The sequence below is a fragment of the Haemaphysalis longicornis genome, unplaced genomic scaffold (genome assembly GCF_048455015.1).
Source record: "Haemaphysalis longicornis isolate Haplotype H1 unplaced genomic scaffold, Haemaphysalis longicornis Haplotype H1 scaffold_4, whole genome shotgun sequence".
In the NCBI taxonomy this organism is placed as follows: Eukaryota; Metazoa; Arthropoda; class Arachnida; order Ixodida; family Ixodidae; genus Haemaphysalis; species Haemaphysalis longicornis.
In genome coordinates, this window is record NW_027526361.1 from 33,880,891 (window position 1) to 33,900,456 (window position 19,566).

The following is a 19,566-nucleotide window of genomic DNA, read 5'->3' on the forward strand; positions in this document are numbered from 1 at the left end:
GCGTCCGCAACGGAACTGCACGGTTCAATGGCTCCAGCGGAATAAAGGTAACGCCGTGGAGGCAGAGTGGCCTTCGAGATAGGCAATTGAGCTACAAGGGTGGAAGAATGCCAACCTTGTGTTTTTTAAGCACACTTATTTCAGAGCGCCTTGTTCGGAAGCTGTGAATAGGACGTACACCACTCACACGTCAGGAGAAGCTATATACGTACTGCTGAGGCGTAAATAAGTAGTTTAAACACACTGTTTCCAGAAGTAGCAATTAAGTGAACAGCAGGGTACGTTGCCCTTGACACTAAACGTTCATTTTTCTTCGCTATGCCACTGTGGCATTGTGCTTACCTGACGTTACTAACTCTATCCTGCGGAATTTACCCGCATTTACCACGATGACTGCGTCATTTACTGAATCCTGCGTACGGTCCTGCCTCATCGGATTGCGCGCGAACAGGGGGGACGCGGGCGTGTGCCGTTCTGACCTTAGGCCTAGTATAATTTCAGTTCTAAAAATTTCAACCAGTACTCTCAGCTTCGCGTACAGTGAGTTTGTCGTGGCTCGGTACATGAAGGCTCCGATTTACGTCTGCGTAAGGTTAAGCTAGATATAGGCCTAACAGGGTCCATGGGCCGATAATCTCAGTCATACTACCGAAGAAAATAAAAAAAAATGTAACGAAAGAAAGTGATCATGATGATAAGAGGACACGTTGTGCAAAAAGGCACAAAACATTTCGCATTCCTTACATCTTAAAAGTGCTTAGTTGTCATTGTAACTTTCAATTGCTGTTCATTCATAACACAATAAAATTAACACTCTTATGTACATTCGAGAGCGAAACATAAGATCGTTGGCACGGAAGTGTCTATTTATAAAGCACGCACCGGGACATCGTAGAGATCAGCATCGAAAAGCTGATGTCATCGCTTTTTTTTATTCCAGGTGAAGGCCTGCAGTCATTCTCAAGACGTATGAAAATATATTCATTCACAGGATACCTTCAAGGTTTATTAACTGGCTCTATTCTGGCATGTTTCCCCAAACATGGGAAATGCCTCGTGCATGTCTTCGCAAGGCGGACACAAAGTCTGCACTCGCTAACCACAGTGTATTCTCCATGCTTTGTTCCGCATCTAAAATCTGTGAAACAGAGGCCTTGTCTTGCTCAGTTATCCAAATCCCCATTCGCAATCAACGTGGCTGTGTTGGTGGTCGTTCAACTTCAATGCTAGGTATGTTTCATTGCTTATTCTTGTGTGCGTTTTTTCTGCAATGTTGTCTTGATCATGGAACTTTAACGAACCATTCCTTTTATTACGCAAGCTGTCCCTGCAATCGTTGGCAGAAAACAGGTAGATGATGTGTTGGGGCGTGGTCGAGGCCTTTGAGGTCTCAACATTTCGTTAATGCTTGCCCACCTTCTTCTATCACATGTTGACACTTCCACTGTGGCTTCTAAACGTAGCGACCTTCAGGGCAACAATTTCTAAGTCAGGTCAGGGTTAACGGATACACATTCTTTAGGCCCAAGGTGAGCGGTGGTGTGCTCCAAGGAGCTGTTCTGCAACCCCATCTTTTTTCTGCTTCCATCGATAATCTTCCTGACGCCATTCAAACTTCTTCGTTATCCCTTTATGAATATGCTATTGAAACATATATGGAAGTTCGCAAAACTTGTGGCTGTAACTCTTCCCATGCTGACATGTCATTCTATTACTGGTGCACCAAGAACAATCTAATTTTGAATACCTCGAAGAAGAAAGTTGTCTCCTATAGCCGAAACACGCAACAGGAAAAAAACACGCAAAACACAACAGAGCACAGGACAGCGCTCGTCCTGAGCGTTTCTGTTTCTATATACAAAAAAAAAGAAGAAACACCCACGAAGAGTGCTGTCCTGAGTTCTGTTTTGTGTTCAAAGCTACGCTGTTTTGCCCCCATGTATTCCAACAAGACTTGAAGAGTAGGACTAGTGGAGTGGCCGAAATTCAATACATGGGAGTACTCTTCGATTTATCTCTGCGTTTTGCGTTCCGCGTTACAAATATTACCCCGCAGTTGTTCAATGCCTTCGTGCTGTTTGCCGACATTCTATGGGGTTCTGAGGCACATTTCATTTTCCAAAGTTGTACTCAGCTCTCTATCTATACCTCTTCTCGAGTACGGATCAATTGTATTTTATGAAGACTGCAAGTCTAACAGCGTCGTTGTCGAAACAGTTCGAAACTTGTTCACTTCGATCATGAAGCACAGTTTGCGTCTTGCACCATCCGACGCAAGTTGCAGCTTCTGCTTTCTTCGAAGTTTTAGAATACTTCGATGCCAACGAATGCGAGCAGGTGTCTTTCTTCTTTGTAGATTCACCCATGGTGATATTTTGTGTGGCCACCTGGTTGCAATTGCAATGCCAACGGAACGAACAGGAACATGCCGTTCTTTCAAAACAGATGCCTTACGAAGTGGACGCTCGCCCACTAACAGAATACAGTCTTCAGAAGAGGCCTGCTTCAAAGGTCTAGATATCTTCAAAGCTATTTTTTTGTTCTCTAATGATTTGTAACTATGATGCTTTAATCGCCTTTACGTACCCATTGAAACTCTGCCTACGGTCTTATACAGCCTTTCTTATATGTGCACAATATGTTTTTGTTCGCTTGTTTTTCGGTTTTTTGTGTCTCGATCTTTCTCGACTTGAGTGTTCTTGCTAAATGGTGCTTTTTTTGCCCTACATTGACACTTTGCTTAATTATTTTTGTTCCAATATATTTTTTTTTTCTGATATGTGGTATCCCTTAATTTTGCATCGTCTTGTTTTGTTTTGTTTATTCCCAGAAGCTTATTTTATAGACGGTGTACCGGTAGAAAGCCCATAGGATGGTTCCTAGGCTCATCAAATAGATTTAACATATATTATTGCTATTATTTATTAGTGCCAATACGTGTGGTCTATACTGTTTCAACACATTAGCGCATATAGAGCTCTGCGCAGATCTCTTGGTTTCAAATGCACGTCAGAGCACTGCTGTCGCAAACAAAAACGTGTAATTCACTCAAACCTGTGACGCGCTTCTTCCAGCACCTTGTCGGGGATAACCAATGGTAGCTCAAGAATGGTTTTAGAGCGACAGCTCTACTACGCTACTTTCTCAAAGGCATTCATGGCGTCGAAAGTGCCCTGCAGCCGCCACCGCGCCAACTGCCCCTTTATTGCCACTTCGCTCGTTCGGATGCTCTCCAACGTCAATACCACATGATTAGGTGAGGTTCAAACGGCTGCTTCGCCTGCGCTTGATCACTCAGGGCCGGAGATGCCTCCTGTTCGAGCGCTTCAGCTCAAGCGAACAACGTGACTCGGCGATGATTTTACAGCTCCTTCTCCGACGCTTGGTGCCTCAGTCGCGCCATTGATGGCGCGCCCACAGGGTTATCGTGCTTGATCTTGCGAGCAAGTTAAAGGATGAATATAATCATCAAGTACGTATAACTAGACCGTAAGCTGCGAAATCTCGAACAAAAGCAAATTTTCACGAAACATGGTGGGCATAGTCTTTGCTTCGGGTCATGATAACTACATTGCAATGTCTTATTCTGACCCATTTTCTTGAGAAGCGTAAGGTGTGCCCAACATTCCAGAAGGTACAGGAAATTCCTTTAAAAATTGGCTGCTAGAAGCGTTTATTCATTATTGATGTTGCTGACCATCGTTATTTCCTGCCTGGCAAATACAAACGCTGTTCAATGTTGGACCAATGAACCCATGATAGGTTAAGTAACAACAACAAAAAAGCACTCGCTACCACCCTAAACCTTATCCACCCGTCTATTCTGAACGAACATATATTCTATTCGTTGAAAGATGATAGGGATACCAAAATTAATTAAGCTTTGCGCGTTCATAAAGACCATTGCTACTTCATTTTCAATACGCCAACGAGCAGGGGGAATATTTTTTCCACGTTCAATTGAGAGCAATAGCCATCAAGCTTCGGAGCCTAACGAAATATCCTTGTCTTTTACTTTCGATACGTCGTTGATGGTGCGATCGTCATCAGGGCTGCGATCCTTACTGCCAATGCGGTGGTAATTAAACCACGCGCGCACAATTGTGAAATTTTCGCCGCGCTCATTACAAAGTTCATTAGACGAAACAAAATTTCCTTCCTTCCGCTTTTGCGCGCGTCTTATTCTTCCCCGCCCAGACAGACCATCACGGCACGGGGCGCCGGTAAAGGCAGACTCGTTGGCGCCTTCAGCTAGTCGCCTTCATTTTCCCCTGGAAGAGCGCTCCGCTGCCTCGCGCCAAATGAATATTCGTCTAAAATTGGAGCCAGCCCGCTAAAACGCCGAGGCCGAAAATCAGTAGAGGATGGTGCAGTCACGATTATGTAAATACTTCCTGCGGAGCGAAATCTCGGTCGGCGGATAAGTTGAAAACAAGCAGATGGTTCGGCCGTCGGCGCGTCGCCATCTTAACGCTATACGTATTCGGGATAAAACGGCGAAAGCTCCGCTAATGCACCCCCGCTTGCCTCCCCTCTCTCTCCCCCATCTTCTTCGTTTCCCCAATGCCCTCTCCTTCTCTCTCGGCCACAACTTTTATCCTTTACTAGTGCCTCCGCTCTCTTCCTTCCGCCACATCACCATTCTGCTCTTTCTACCGCTTCCGGCCGGCCGGCCGGAGTATTCTTAATTCGAGAACCACCCATTCCTCCTCGGAACCGCCGCAGCGCGATCATTTTCACTTGATAATCAATTCATACGACCCTTATTAAGAACTTCTCTGCCATCTGTCGTTTCCCTGCATCTCTGCGAGAACTAATGACCGTAACCTCCACTGTCGCACACAAACACGGCCGGGAGCGCGTGCGAGCGCACTGCCGGCCCTGCCTTACTTTGTGCCGGAATTCTCAAATTCCTTCTTCCCCCCTTCCCGCGTCAGCGCTCTCGCCCGTCCGACGCACACACAGACAGGCACCCCATGGTCGCGCACAATTGCTCCAATGGGCCTCTGGCGGCTGCCAGCAGCGCTCGGCCTCGCCGCACCACGAGCGACAGTGGTAGCAGCAGCAGCAGTGGCAGATTGCGTGCACGATCCTTCCCGAAAACTGGCAACTGATCGCCGGATACTTACGCAGATCGCCCGACTCCTTCGTTCCGCAGGTCGCTCTCGCAGTTGTGCGCGCGGCCGCCGCCCGGTTTTCACTTGCGACCACGTTGCGATTAGCTCATGAGGACATAAGCATCTCGCTTTTTCCCTCACTCTCCTCCTTCGTTTTTCTCTCTCACTCTCTTATTCGCTTTCGCTTCTCCATTCCTCGGTTCCACGGACCAGAAAAGGAGGCAGAGAACTGGGAATCGGTCAGCCAGCACAGCCAGGGAGAGTTGCAGGTTTTCTGCCGGCGCCTGCATCGCATGTCATTGTTTAGCTATTTCAGCAGAGAGAGACTCTTCGCACTCGTTCGCCTACCGTCGCCTGCCTGTACCGAAGCCCTCTCCGCCGCAGTAGCCCAGTTTCCCCATTGCTCTATTTCCCTCGGCATTTATTTTTCGTCTGCCTCCCCTCTTTCTGCGTCCGTCGTTGTCCTCTCATTTACGTGCCGACGTCGTCGCCGACGAGGTGGTGGTGCCTGCGGTTCGCTTGGTGGTGGTCCACTTGAGTGCCGTCGCCGGTCGAGTGCGGAGCGCAGCGCGTCCCGTCTCGTCGCAGCAGCCAGACTGTCGCACGGCGTCTTCGGCCAGCGCCGATGCTGCTACGCTACCGAACCTTCTGGCTGCTTCTCTGGCGTCTCGGCTTTCACGGCGTCAGCTCGTTCTCCTCGTCGGCCTCTTCCTCGTGCTGCGCTCTCGGACACAGCCCACTCGAGGTCCAAATGGGTGAGCAAACACTCCCTTATCCAAACCTCCTTTCTTTGTCTGCCCCTTTCTCCCACTCTTCCCCTCACCCATCCCCGCCGCCTGTTTTACACTTACTCGGAGAGTCGCCCAATAAGTGGAACCTATGCGCCTGCCGGAAGAGCTGCCTAACGCGAGCTTAATGCCCTTTGGCTTCGGGAATAGATCCCGGCTCGGCGCCACATCAGTCTAGTGCTGACGAGCTCGTTTAGACCGCTTTTGTGCGCAGTTCCGCCGCCGGCGCGCATTTCGCTTGCGCACATGTGTACGCCGCGCGAGGCATAAGGCTTTTAGCTTATTGACGGAGTGCTCTGTGTCAACTTGTGCAGCCGCCGCCGTCTCGACCTCGCGGCGAGGCTTAACGAACGGGACTTTGCGCTCTTTGCTGAAAGACGCGTATTGAAATTGGGGGTCGCCGTTGCGTCTCGTTGACCACAAATGCTGGGCCGTCGCTTCTGCGTTCCGCCACGGCAAGCGTAGGTGGTTTAAGCGAGGGCACGTGGCTGTCGACGCATGCATGGGTGAACTCCTGTAGTGCGTTAACCCGTAGTCGTTTTGCTGACTTCTCGAAGCACCTTGTTTGTTTTTTACAAACAAAATCCCCGACTGGCATGCGAAAAAACGGGCATGTTATTCGTTCTGTTTAATGTTACGGTGTCAGGCTAACATCAAAAGAAATGGGAATTGGATTGTTAGGGCTGAAGAACGGCTCAAAACTCAGGTACAGAGGACCCCTTGTAAAAGACGTTCCGCGCTTCGTTCGTGACGATAGTAGATGAACTGAAACATTAGGCTGCAGGAAGAAAGAATAAATAAACTTCTTCCTACTCTTCGCTCGAAGTATTAGATTAGTATAAAGAATTAATTAAGAAGCAGCATCCTCTAAATAATTTTTTGTGTCATCCCGAGAAATTACACACCATGCATAAAGGCAAAATTTGCTGTGCTGCGCTGAAATTTTCATAATCTTGGGACGTAATAGTTAATTGAAGACAGCTCTTTGCAGCTCCAATATCTGCCCCAGAACGAAGAAGGGGCCATATAAAACCATCCAGTTAAATGCTTCGCAATCGAGTTAACCGTGGCTCACTCCATAGAGTGTCCGTCTTGGCGAATGTCAGTAGTATCTTGAGATTTTACATGTGATGCAGTGCTATCGCGTAATTCTCGCCACCAAAAGCCCCAGATAAATTGGAAAATTCCACGGGCTCTAAACATAGCTAGACGTTTCTGATCTGCGTTTTTGCAGTTTTTGGCAATTTTGGGAAGAACAATTCAGATGAGCTTATTTTATTTTATCGCCACATCATAAGAAGAGAAATTCATACTTACATTTTTGACTCATTGTCGTCAGCAGATGTAAAGGCAACCTCTCTTGTGTGACGTGAAAAGACCTTAAGAAGAATGAGAACACAACCGGAAGAACGTTTCTTACGATCCACATTTAAATATTCTGTGTGTTCTTCGGCTCTGCAACGGAAGCAAAATGCTCGTGTTGTGAGGTTGGTTCCCCGTTGCTTAATTCACACTAGGCGTAGGAAACTCAAAAGAACTGAGCAGCGCTTCTATAACAGAATAAAACAGTCCCGGAGGGTTAACTGCTGCGCATACGTAGAGCCGCGTATGCAAAGCAACTTTGCTTTTCTACATTCTTTACAACTTTCGTAATAACTTCCTCCGAATAATTTTCAGGTTCAACACAGCGTGCAGACGTCGTTTTGTGTAATAATATTTTGAAAATTAACAAGGAAACAGCCATGCAAACGCGCTTCTTTCGAACCGGAATGGTGACGCTCAATTCACGAACAAAGCAAGTTCCAAATTAAGGTAGTCTGGGAGGCCCGTGCAAGCGCATAATTCTGTCTCATAGTAAAAGGCGGGCCCACTGAAGCTTGCAGATTTTTGCTGACATGTTTGTTACGTGAAACTTGGTGAAAGAAACCGTAGTAGCTCCGTTTTTCAAATGCTGCTTTGGTTTTTGTCTTCGTTTTTGTTATATAATCCTGAAGGGTAACAAATGGAACGTAGATAAATCATCAAGCACAGGACTGAATAGGACTAGAATATTTCACAACCTCGTCACTAGAGCGGAAGAAAGCGTTAAAATTGAGAAATCGACGTAAAGAAAGTAAGATATTCTAGTCCGCATTTATTTGTTGTGTTGCGAACTGTGTACTGAGTTGTTCAAGAAGGAGAAAAGTATCATTGGGAAGCCTTTAATTTTGTTTTTGTCGAAATCTGTTTCGAGGCCGCTTTTCTTGCGCGTGTTTTGCTGGGTGTGGCATATGTTAACGCAAAATTATATCCGCGGGTATGCAGCAGAACCAATGCAAAAAGAATAAGAGCTATACAAGACAGCTTTATCTTTGGTTGTTTTTGCGTGATCTATTTTATTCGGGTTGCATTTTAGAGCTCCGGACACTCAGATAAAATTAACTATCGTACAAGACATGTTTAAATCGCGCTTTTGCTATGTGAAAGTGAAAAGACGTGGAGAACGCCGTACGTATTTCCAGAACACGCTGCCATTAAATAAATGCCTAACGAAGCCATGAAGACGAAATACAAGTTGGTTTTAAGAAAAAAGAGTGCGTTGTCTCGATGGCGATGGAAATATTTTTATCGCAAACGTCAAAGAAATAATCGAGATATAAAATAAGCTTATGTATCAGTAGCGACTTCCTTGCCACATTCTGGTGGTTTGTCCGTGACGTCACTGAAGAAGGGCGATTGACGCCCACCAACCCAGGTATTCTCCCACGAACAATGACTGAGTGGATGTAGTGGGGCTGCACTTCCGTTTGATCTTACCCCTTCAATGCTAAGGGACAGTTAACACAGTAAATATAATTTTAGTGATGGCACATATAACGACACCAAAGCGCGAAATTTCAAAGATGAACATTTTTTGCGTTTTAACAGCGGAGGTGTCTTAGCTGGCCGTAATGTGTGGCGCGCGACGTGTAACACGTTAAAAATACCAGGAAAATGCCGAGCGCTCGCTCTTGAGCGCGTGTTACGTGGTGACCCTCCAGCGTCCCTGGCACGCGCAGTGACTTTAATTGATTGATTCAAGCCTTTATTGGAGGAAAGGGGAGGCCCGGAGGCCGTGCATGGGGGAATGGGAAGTGAAGGGAAGGGGGTAGCAAAAGGTCTTCTTCGCAATATTGAACGTCCCTTCTTTGAGCACTCATTTTGCGTCCATGATATTAAGGCTCTTCGCAGGATGGGAAGTCACCCCCAGGCTACACTAATCTCGCAAGGCCACTCTGTATGCCATAATTGCCTAGTGCTTGCAGAAAACCGATTTCGTGATTTGGAGGGTGCAGAGTGTCCGTGTCTGGAGGGACGTGAAGGAGCAAGTCCTGTCTTTGGAGTGCGAAATGGCTGCACACCCACGTGAGGTGGTGAAGGTCAGATGATACGTTCTCTTGGCAATAAGGGCAATACGGGGGTGGTTGCCCATTTGGATGGTACAATTTCCTCGTAACAGAGGGCGTGTAGGCACTGTTGGCGATGCTTTTATTGATGAATATCTCGGCAACCCTGGGTATTTGAAGGCTCTGCCTCGCGGCGACCGCCCAGCGTCCCCAGCTCGCACAGTGGCTTTAGAAAAACAACAACAAATATAGAAGCTCACACTAATGCGTAAAAGCTGAAAATAGCGAAGGTGTGTACGCTACCTTTACGACCATCACGACGGTTGTGGCTCACTATTGCAGCCGATCGATTTGCTTCTTCTTCGCTGCCGCAACGACTTTTACTTCATCATTGTTACTATAAATGTGCGCTTCTATCATTTTTTGGGAAGTGATAATTATTAGCCACCCCCTTGAGGGGTTGGGGGGTGGGAGGGGGGGGGGGGGTGGCGTACGCTATCACGTGTCTTTCGCGTTCCAAGCGAGTGTTTCCATGATTAGGGTAGCACGGCAGCGCTGTCGTCCAGCACTACCACGCATGCAATGCTTGGCATGAGTAACACACGAAATCGATGCATATGACGATTACTACTACTAGCACAGTGCAAAGCGACGACGGAAAAACGTGAATAAACAATTTCAGATGTGTAAGAATGCGCAGAGGTATGTCCTTCAGTGCTCAAAATAAAACCTGCTGCATCGCTATGCTTCAAGCCTTGGGCGACTTAGCGCAAGCTTCGCAATTTTTTTTTTTTGGGTTAAAGGAGCGCCTTTCGTGGCTGAAATAGAACTTGACCGAGTGGAAAGAGTCTAGTTCTTTCAATGTGAAAAATGTTGTATTTTGTACTCATAGCCTTTTAAGCCGCTGGAATTTACCTGTTTAATTCACTGTTACGCGCAATTACATTGCTTAAAAGACATCGTAAGACGTAATCTAAGCAGGCTGATATCAATTTAGGTAAACACTAGGTCTCTTAAGAAATACATCCGTAAGAACCCATGCACCCCAATAAAACGCTATATACTAATCTCGTTAAAAGTCGCTTCACGACTGCACATGCTTGCATTGCTCAGAAGGCAATTTCCAACGGCAAAGAAGGAGCACGAAGGCCCTGGAGACTTTTATAAGTAGCCTTTCGTATGCACATGAATTACAGCACTTAAAGTGTTACAGAAGGATACGCGGGTTTTCCTGTCTAGTTCAAATATAAATACTTAAGAATTTGTAGAACCATGCCAGCCTGTTTCGGTAGCGCATCGTAAGTGACGGTGGTCCGCCATCTCGTGGTTCAACTGTAGCTCCCTTTGTTTATACGTAGAGGAAACCCGTCGCGTTAACCACGTCGGCACATGTTACACGCCCCTTCCATTGGCTTTTAAAAATATGTTTCGATTTTGACACTCGTACGCGTGGACGTCGTTTGTAGTGAGCTTTTGCGTTACTTTCTGGAAACCCGTCGTGGATCCTGTTGGTGAGCCGCTTTATGGCCCCGTGGAAACTCGTGGCGGGGTCAGTCTCAAAGCCAAGCCCAAACGGTTCCGTGGACTTCAGGGCATCAATAATGGGAACCAGCAGGCAAGCGCACTAGCCCGAGACTGCAATACGCCGGGCATTCTCAATGAGCGACCAGAGGACTATGGCCTCCTGGTGACGATTGCTTCATACAACAAAGGGGGACAAGGACGCCTTCGATCAATAAAGTCTAACGACCGACAATTCCCATACCATCATAAATGCTCCCAAATAATGCACCCAAGATATTCATGTACACACAACACACTCACATTCGTGCTCCCCATACGGGCACCCAATACACCAGTTGCCAGGCAGACCCAAGGGCCAAGTTTGTGTAGAGCATTTCACAGTTCAACACACCTACTGGGAATTCCTTAGGGCACAGAGCTCTGGATATCAAGACCTGCATTCCTCCAACCCTCTTCCTTCTTAGAAAACGTTTGCAATTAGCTGTGAGGTTTCAATTACATGTTTTAAAGGAAGACATTAGGTGTACATTCGGCGAAAAAGTGTCGTTGTCGCCGTCGGCGTTGGTGTCGTTGTCCACTCGAGAATATGACCGACGTTGTAATGAGTAAATAAAAAAACACCTGTGATCTGATGGGAATATAACTGTTGTCTGCACAGCAGCAGCGCAATTCTCTACTAGCTGTGGAATTCCCGCACTTTTTTTTATTGCCAGTCTTCAACACAAAGCAAGTTATGTGCATGAACAAATCAAGAAAAATCCACCAAACCGTTGTGGGCTGGTGTTGTCTGTAAAATTCCCGAAGTGGTGTGATGGATTATATCTTGGAAAGCCACTCAGGAACACATGCCTTCGTATTATGCTCTTCAGAATACTGGGATATGGATTCGTGGAAACATTGTCGCGTTTGGCACGCGTCCACATCACCACAGGGCCAGGCCTTGCGCGACCACCATCTGCAATGTAGGACAACAGCTTAACAAAGTCGAACAGTGCTACCTTCTCGTTGCCTACAAAAACAGAGCGTATGCCGTGAAGGCCCAGCGGCAGCTTTTTATGAAAGATACTCTGCAGAGCAACCAACAGAAATACCCCAGGCCAGCAATGCAGAAAACCGTGCTAAATCATTTCTGGCTGCTTGGAAATGGGACAGCGAGTTCCCCATGGCACACACAATTCATCTATCCTGCCTCCAGCTTCCAGATGAAAATGTGCCTGCGTGTAACTTCAAGAAGAACGACTTCATTTCACGGTAAACTTCTATTCTTTTGACGCACAGCATTGGGCTCCATTGAGTTCCAATGTTTTGCGTGTTGCAAAGACCTGGTACTCGCCAGAAAAACCGCGAATAGGAAACGGGCCTACATGACCATTTCCCTAAAATAGCCGTACTCGTTACCTGGCATACCCCATGTAGATACGACAAATTCGATCCTAGAACGCGCAAGCCATACAGGCATAACATTCCGCGAGTACGGGTCGTGAGCATCGCGCAAAAAAAAAGAAAAAAAAAACGGTTCACCAGCTTTCGCTCACACAAGCGCACCAGCCCCGAGTCGCCATACATACAGATCTGTGCTATATGACATGTTACCAGCACGTTTAATTAAATCAAGAGTTTTTGAAAACCTAAGTTAATTAGAGATTTCTAGAAAGCAAACTTTTTAATTGCGGTATTACGTGATGAAATAAAAATGTAAGCAAACATTCATCAAATGTAAGCAAACATTCATGTCTGCTATCATATGTGGATGCCTTCAATAATATGGGAGGTCGGCAGCTGTGTCATTTATAGTGAATAAAGTGTTTTAGAGAATTCCAGTAGTTTCTTATTTTTAACATTATGCATCACTTAAACAAGTCGAGAGGATGAGCGATTCGAATAGAGCAGCACTGAAGACACATAACCAAGAGTGCATACTGAATCCAGCAGAGTTTGTCAGTGTTGCTATTGTGTTATTGCAAGGGATCGCTGATCCGGGACTTTTTATCACACGATAATTCTGTTTCTAACTTATCACTTTTATGGACCGAACCTTGTTCTCGTGGAAACTGATCAAGGGCAACCATTTGGGCTATTTGCGATGCACATTTGCGATGTATGTGTGTACATACATACATACATACATACATACATACATACATACATACATACATACATACATACATACATACATACATACATACATACATACATACATACATACATACATACATACATACATACATACATACATACATACATACATACAATATGAGATGTGCTGCCTTCGGTTGCATCAAGAAGGGAAAAAAGGGCGTAAGCCTGCACCAAAACCGTTTATTCCTCGACATTTTTCTTGGTTTTCTTAGTGGCCCCGCAGAGGACGCGTATCACGAACCGAGGCCAGCTGTTCGAGGGCGAGTCCGTGGAGCTGGAGTGCATCAGCTCCGGGTCGAGGCCCCCGGCCGAGATCAGCTGGCGGCTAGACGGCTCGCTCCTCCTGGACGCCTACCTGTTCGTGTCGCCGGACGAAAACTCGACCACGTCGGCCGTCAGCTTCACGCCTCGCCGGGAGCACGACGGAAAGTTGTTGACGTGCGAAGCGTCCAACCCGCTCCTCGAGAACAGCTCGCAGTTCGACGAATGGAGGCTGCTCGTCTATTGTAAGGATATTTTCATTCCTCGAGTGCTGCTGAATAGGAAAAGCCGGCCTGGGGTGTCCTTGGGTCGTTGTGCAAACCCCTTGCTCTGTGGCCCACACGAGATGCTTTCTAGAAAAGCTTTTTTCTTAGTGCAACAAAACTCCCTTTCTCTGCTGCTCGTGTGGATTGGATTGGATGCGAGTCATCTAGAAAGTTCTCCTGCATCACGAATGGGGAATGAAATGAGACGGCCTTGCAAAGGTCTCGTGGGCGGACGCTACTTCTGAAAAATAGGGTTTCAAATCGAAACCCAAGGCAAGGCTTACGTCGTACGCATGCTAAGGGGAGACTAAGTAAGACATTTTCGTTTGCAGAGTGTTTTATTTCCCTAACGTAGAACTGTCTTGAAGCTCTTTGTCATCTAACTACCGTGTTGCGAAACGTTTCTGCCTAGAGAGTGGAATAGATTAGGGTCTGAGTAACTGGCCAGAAAATATCTACAGCATTCACGACGCAGTGTTTCAGATAAAACGGAGAAAATATTACCACTGTCCTCATTTTTCTAGTCTTCTCGCGAGGCCTAACGTCCCGGGGCTGGATTTTACACCCGGTAATAATTTCGACTCGCTGGCCTCTTTCACCGCTTCTTCGAATAACGCATGTGATGAGGCGGACAGAATTTATTAAATTATCGATGTTTAAACTGCAAACAAATTTTCCTACCACTGTTTATTGACGAAATGCTTCAATATTCGTAGGCGAAGCAAATCTTTTACCTGGCTGCGTGTGCGAGCTCAGAATTGGAACGAGAATTGTAACTTTTTCCGCGCTAATCCTGATCTGATTATTTCTGTAGAGGCGTCTTATTGGTGCTTGGGTAAAATTGTACATTTTTTAAACTTAGATACTAAATTTAAAATCTGGAGTAGGACTCGACGTCATGGGTCGGCACATTAACGGCGGATGTTGGAAGCGTGGGGAGAATAATTTTGCCTATATTAAATCCGCAGTGCTAGACCAAGCTCATATAATGCATGTAGTAACAGGAGGGGAACTCCTCATTATCATCATCAACAGCCTATTTGGGTCCACTGCAGGACGAAGGCCTCCCCCATTGACCTCCACCCATTTCTGTCCTGTGCTGCCCGCATCCATTCCTTGCCTCCGAATTTTCTTATTTCATCTCTCCATCGAGTTAATGGCCTTCCTCTTCTTCTAGTCCAGTCTCGTGGTGTCCATTCTGTTGTCCTTGCGGTCCACCTGTGGTCCGTTCGTCGTACCACATGGCCATCCCAAGTCCATTTCTTTGTCTTAACCTGGACCATGATATCATTTATCTTAATTTGCTCCCTAATCCAGGTAGCTCGTTTTCTGTCTCGAAGCGTTACTCCTAACATTATTCTCTCCATGGCACGTTGAGTGGACCTAAGCTTGCTTTCTAACTGTTTAGTAAGTCGCCAAGTTTTTGCTCCATATGTCATCACCGGCAGGACGCACTGGTTGAACACTTGTATTTTTAGAGATAGAGGCATCTTACTTTTCATTATTGGCGAGTGCTTGCCGAATGCACCCCACCCCAGTCCTATTCTGCGCCTGATTTCTTTCTCGTTGTTTGAGTCCGCACTGACCATCTGGCCAAGGTAGATTTATTCTTGTACTTGTTCAAGTGTTTCATCTCCTAGTCTAAAAAAGGTGCGTTCAGCAAGTTTATTTATCATCACTGTAGTTTTATTCATGTTTGTCTTTAGCCCCACAACGAAAGTCTGTGATTTTAGTTCCTCAATCATGCTTTGGAGTTACTCTGCAGATTCACTGATCAAGGCTATGTCATCTGGAAACCTTAAATGGCTCAAGCATTCGCCGTTTATCCGTAAGCCTAAGATTTCCCAGTCAAGCCTCCTGAATACACTCACCAGACATGCTGTGAACAATTTTGGTGAGATGGTATCTCCTTGTCGCACTCCCCTTCGGAACGGTAATTTATCACTTTGCTTGTGAAGTGTATTTCTGCCGGTGCATTCCTCATATATGTCGTCTAGGAGTTATAGGCAGGTCTTCTCTATTCCTTGGTCCTTTAAAGCGTCCATCACTGCGACGGTGCTTACTGAATCGAACACTTATTCATAGTCTATAAATATCATATAAAGTGGTTTATTGTACTCTGCGCATTTTTCTATTACTTGGTTGATGACATGGATGTGATCCATTGTATAAGATGCTTTTATGAACCCAGCTTGTTCCCTGGGCAGTTGGGAGTCTAGGCTGGCGGTTATGCGGCTAAGTATTATCTTGATAAATAGCTTGTATACAACCGACAGAAGGCTGATGGGTCTGTAGTTCTTAAGATCTTATCTCAATTCCTGTGAATTAAAACTGTGGTAACGTTTTTCTATGCTTTGAAAGTCCTTAAACATACTTAAAGACCTTAAACCTTAAGCTTTCCCTTTTTTCATACCCTTAAGTGCCTTTTCTACTTCCTCGTTCATTACTGGTGGAACATCGCAAGCAACGCTTGTAGGCTGGGTAATTTGTCTCGCTCCAGCGTCGCTGCCGTATTGCCTGGTGTAGAACCGTTCTGCGATCTTTATTATCTCTTTTATATTGTGCGTAACGTTGCCCTGTTCATCCCTAAGTGCGTACATTCTGTCTCTGTCAATAGCCTGCTTCCTTCTTGTTGCCTTCAAGCTTTCTCCTCTTTTTAAAGTTTCCTCGATGGCTGCAATGTTGTACGCACGAATGTCATTTGTTTTACTTTTGTTTAATAATTTTGACATCTTCGCTCGTTCAGTTTGATCCACCGTACTTGACAATATCATCTTCTGGCGCTGCGAAGTAAGTTCTTTTGTTTTCCTAGTCAATTTTCCAGCTTGCTTCCTACATGCTGCTTTTCCAGTGCCCGTTGTTGACTCCATGATTTCTATTGTTAGGTTAACATTTAGAGTCTCCACACTGTCCTCGTTCTGACCGTCTAGAAGTGCGAACCTGTTCTGAAGGGTTGTTTTAAACTGTCTCTTACTGACCGGACGTTGGGCTTCTTACTTTTTACGAGCTTCCTTCTTTTTTTTTTGAGATTTAGCCTTATTTTGCATCTAACCATCCTATGATCACTGCACCGAATCTTGCTTGGTACCTCCACATCTTGCACAATACCTGGGTTGTCACTCAGAACGAAGTCAATTTCGTTTTTTGTAAACCTGCCAGAACTTTTCCAAGTCCGAGAACTGGGCCAGTTGGTATACATTCATTCTGAGGGGAGCAGCGCAAACTAGACAGGACAAAGGGAAGGACACAACACGAGCGCTAGTTTGCGCTGCTCCCCTCAGAATTTTCCAAGTCCATTTCCTACTCTAGCGTTTCCGGAAGAATGTGTTCAGTAGTTTAAGGTTATTTCTCTCTGCAAATCCAACCAGTGTGTCACCTGGACAGTTGCTAGTGCCTATTCCAAACTTTCCACTCATTTTTCTCCTACTCTCCTTGCACCTAATTTTGCGTTAAAGTCTCCCATTACAATTGGGTACTGCGCGGTTCCCTTATTCATTGCTGACTCGACCTCTTCGTAGAAGCTATCTACGGCCTCGTCCTCGTAGGTAGCTGTTGGCGCATACGCTTGTATTATCTTTAACCTGTACCGCTTGGTCAGCTTGATCACAACTACTCCGACCCTTTCGTTAACACTGAAAAATTCTTCCACATTTCCTGCTATTGCCCTGTTGATCAAAAATCCTCTCCCATGCTCTTTCTTTTCGTGAGAACCGGTAGCACAGAATATGCCCGCTAGTCAGTTCTATGCAGCTTTCTCCTGTTCTTCTAACCTCACTTAGCCCAATAATATCCCACTTAACGTCTTTGAGCTCCTCTAGTAGTACGTACAGCTAAGCTACCCTCGCTAGAGAGGGCCCATGGGTTGAACGTTGCCAAGTTGAAGTTCCATAGGCGGCCGGTCCGGATCCAGGGATTCTTAGCACCCTCCCTTTTATCACTTGCCTGACCGCCGCCATGGCCAGGTGTTCTGCAGCTGCTAGGGGCTGAGGGCCGAGATTTGGGTTGGTCATTCATGAGGGGGTTGGGCCCACTACTACGCCAGGGTGGCCAGATTCTTCTCTGGTGAGGGAGTGCTGTTTGTCTCCCCAAGAGCCTTCCTAGCATGGTTGAACCTTTAAAGTGTAGCTTCCCAGGTATCCGGGATGGCGTTTTACTTCCGGACGAGGCAGCACTCCATACCTGGGATATTCTGGCATAAAACAGAAAACAAAGAAAAAAAAACCGTCGTGCGCGTGTTTTCAAATAAGTGTGCTCCTAAGCGACACGTTAAATTCTCAAACGGTGCTACGGAAAACATTCTGCGTCTATCTAGAAAAGTCGCAGGTGTTGTTTGGTCGTTGTAGCTTTTAGGGTCTTACATGGTGTCGGGCGATTCTTAGTAAAGTTGAGCGAGTGTGCAAATAAGAAGCGGCAGGAGCTATTGTCCGCAGAAAAAACAGCCATGCGTGTCACGCTTTGATAAGGTAATCAGTGAATGGTACTTTGGTTTAGTGTATTCTGGATACAAACGTCTTCAAGGCTTAAGGAAAAAGAAAGGATGAGTTGCTGGGAGCTTTCACATCCATACGGAATTCTAAAAAAACAAAAAAAAACTATTGGTGGTTGTACTTGGATTACTTCACATATATACGGAATTCCAAAAAAAAAACAAAAAAAACTATTTGTGGTTGTACTTAACTTGTACTTACTCCTAAGGAACTGCGTTTGGTAGCAGCCGCAGTTTCTACCAGTTTCAGGGTATGCCGTCGGTACCCTTAACATTATATGTTAGAAACACAACTACTGAGAGGCCAGCGGACGCCATAGTGGCAAACTGAACGCGGGGGCATACACTGCTCGCATCGCAAACCCGGAAAAAAAATAGAGAGGAAGGCCCCAACATACAGGTAGTAAGCTGGTTACAATTCTGTAAGCAATGATAACCTCGCATAGACACCAACAAAGCTGAATATTGTACGCAGGGCCATCTGCTACTGAGGAGAGGTCTTTTGTGCCTCGGAACGCGAAATACGGTAGCGTCGTATTTATGCAGGAGGGGGCCTCATACATGTGAGCGGCTAAATATGCAAAAATTTGACAAATACCTCTAAAACAGCGCATATGACCCAAAGTTTGTTTACGTAGGGTGGAATGGAGGCTGAGTTTAAGCCGGCGTACCCCCATCTGTATATTCTTTGAAATTTGATGACCCAGCGCGTTATAAGGTCGTTGCTTTTTGGGGCGGTAACAGACTTCAAACAAGGGGTTCACGTGGGCACATGCGGAGCTTAAGAATAATAAAGCCACCGTCTGCACTTTGGTGAAGCACGTTTGCTTGTCCCCTTAAACCCATAAACACGCAAACAACGGAGCTCAGTTGTCGTCTTTGTTATGGGAACTGTACGATCCAAGTGGCTCAAGTTCGACGAGGAGCTTGCTTGTATTCTGTTTTGATGTCCAGGTATGCTACCAGGTCAATCTGTGGACAGCCGAGCACTCCCAAAGATTGTCGTAGGTGAGCTCGGCTGTAATCTGAGCTGGAACAATAGCCCACATGCACTCCTTGCGCTGTTGTCCCAGATCAGATTCTATTCATCTTGATGTTCAAAGAGCTCTTAATACAGGGACGACGAAACAGAGAGATGACATGGTGCTACGCTATTTTATTTTTACCCCAATTCTATTCTAACTCTATTCTTTTTTAAGGCAGAATCTATTATTTACTCTAATCGCATGCTGGTCCTCGTAATTCCCCGATTTCGCACATTGGATCTCCTTGATTTGTCGCTCCGGGGCGTTGAGATGAAGCCAATCTGCGGTGATTTCCATGAGTGAAGGTCAGCTTCATTGCCTAGAACTTGACTTGGCATTAGGCTTTGCGACCTCTACACCCTCAGGGAAGTCTGAACGGCCGAGCACTACGTAAGCGAAAACTGGGCAGAATATAATCTGGCCAGACGGTGGGATCGACGCTCTGTCTCTTGAGCGAAATACCGCTCAAAAATTTGAAAAAGTGGCCACCAGACGGATTTTTCTTAAATCGAAACATTGCTCGAATTCTTACGGACGGTGCTGCTGAGTGGTGTGTCTCTCATGCCGTTGATCTTCCAATTGACTGCACACGGGA

At 46.0% G+C, this 19,566-nt stretch overlaps 1 protein-coding gene across 1 annotated transcript in view; it reads left to right on the top strand.

Annotated features, from left to right (window-relative positions):
* The first annotated feature begins 5,048 nt into the window (after nt 1–5,048).
* Nucleotides 5,049–19,566, top strand: part of LOC144180308 (cell adhesion molecule 4-like) — a 53,640-nt gene continuing 39,122 nt past the window's right edge. The window contains exons 1-2 of the mRNA XM_077708678.1: nt 5,049–5,872; nt 13,146–13,439. Of these exons, the coding sequence (XP_077564804.1) occupies nt 5,743–5,872; nt 13,146–13,439 (424 nt within the window). The 5' untranslated portion in view covers nt 5,049–5,742. The remainder of the gene's footprint in view (nt 5,873–13,145; nt 13,440–19,566) is intronic.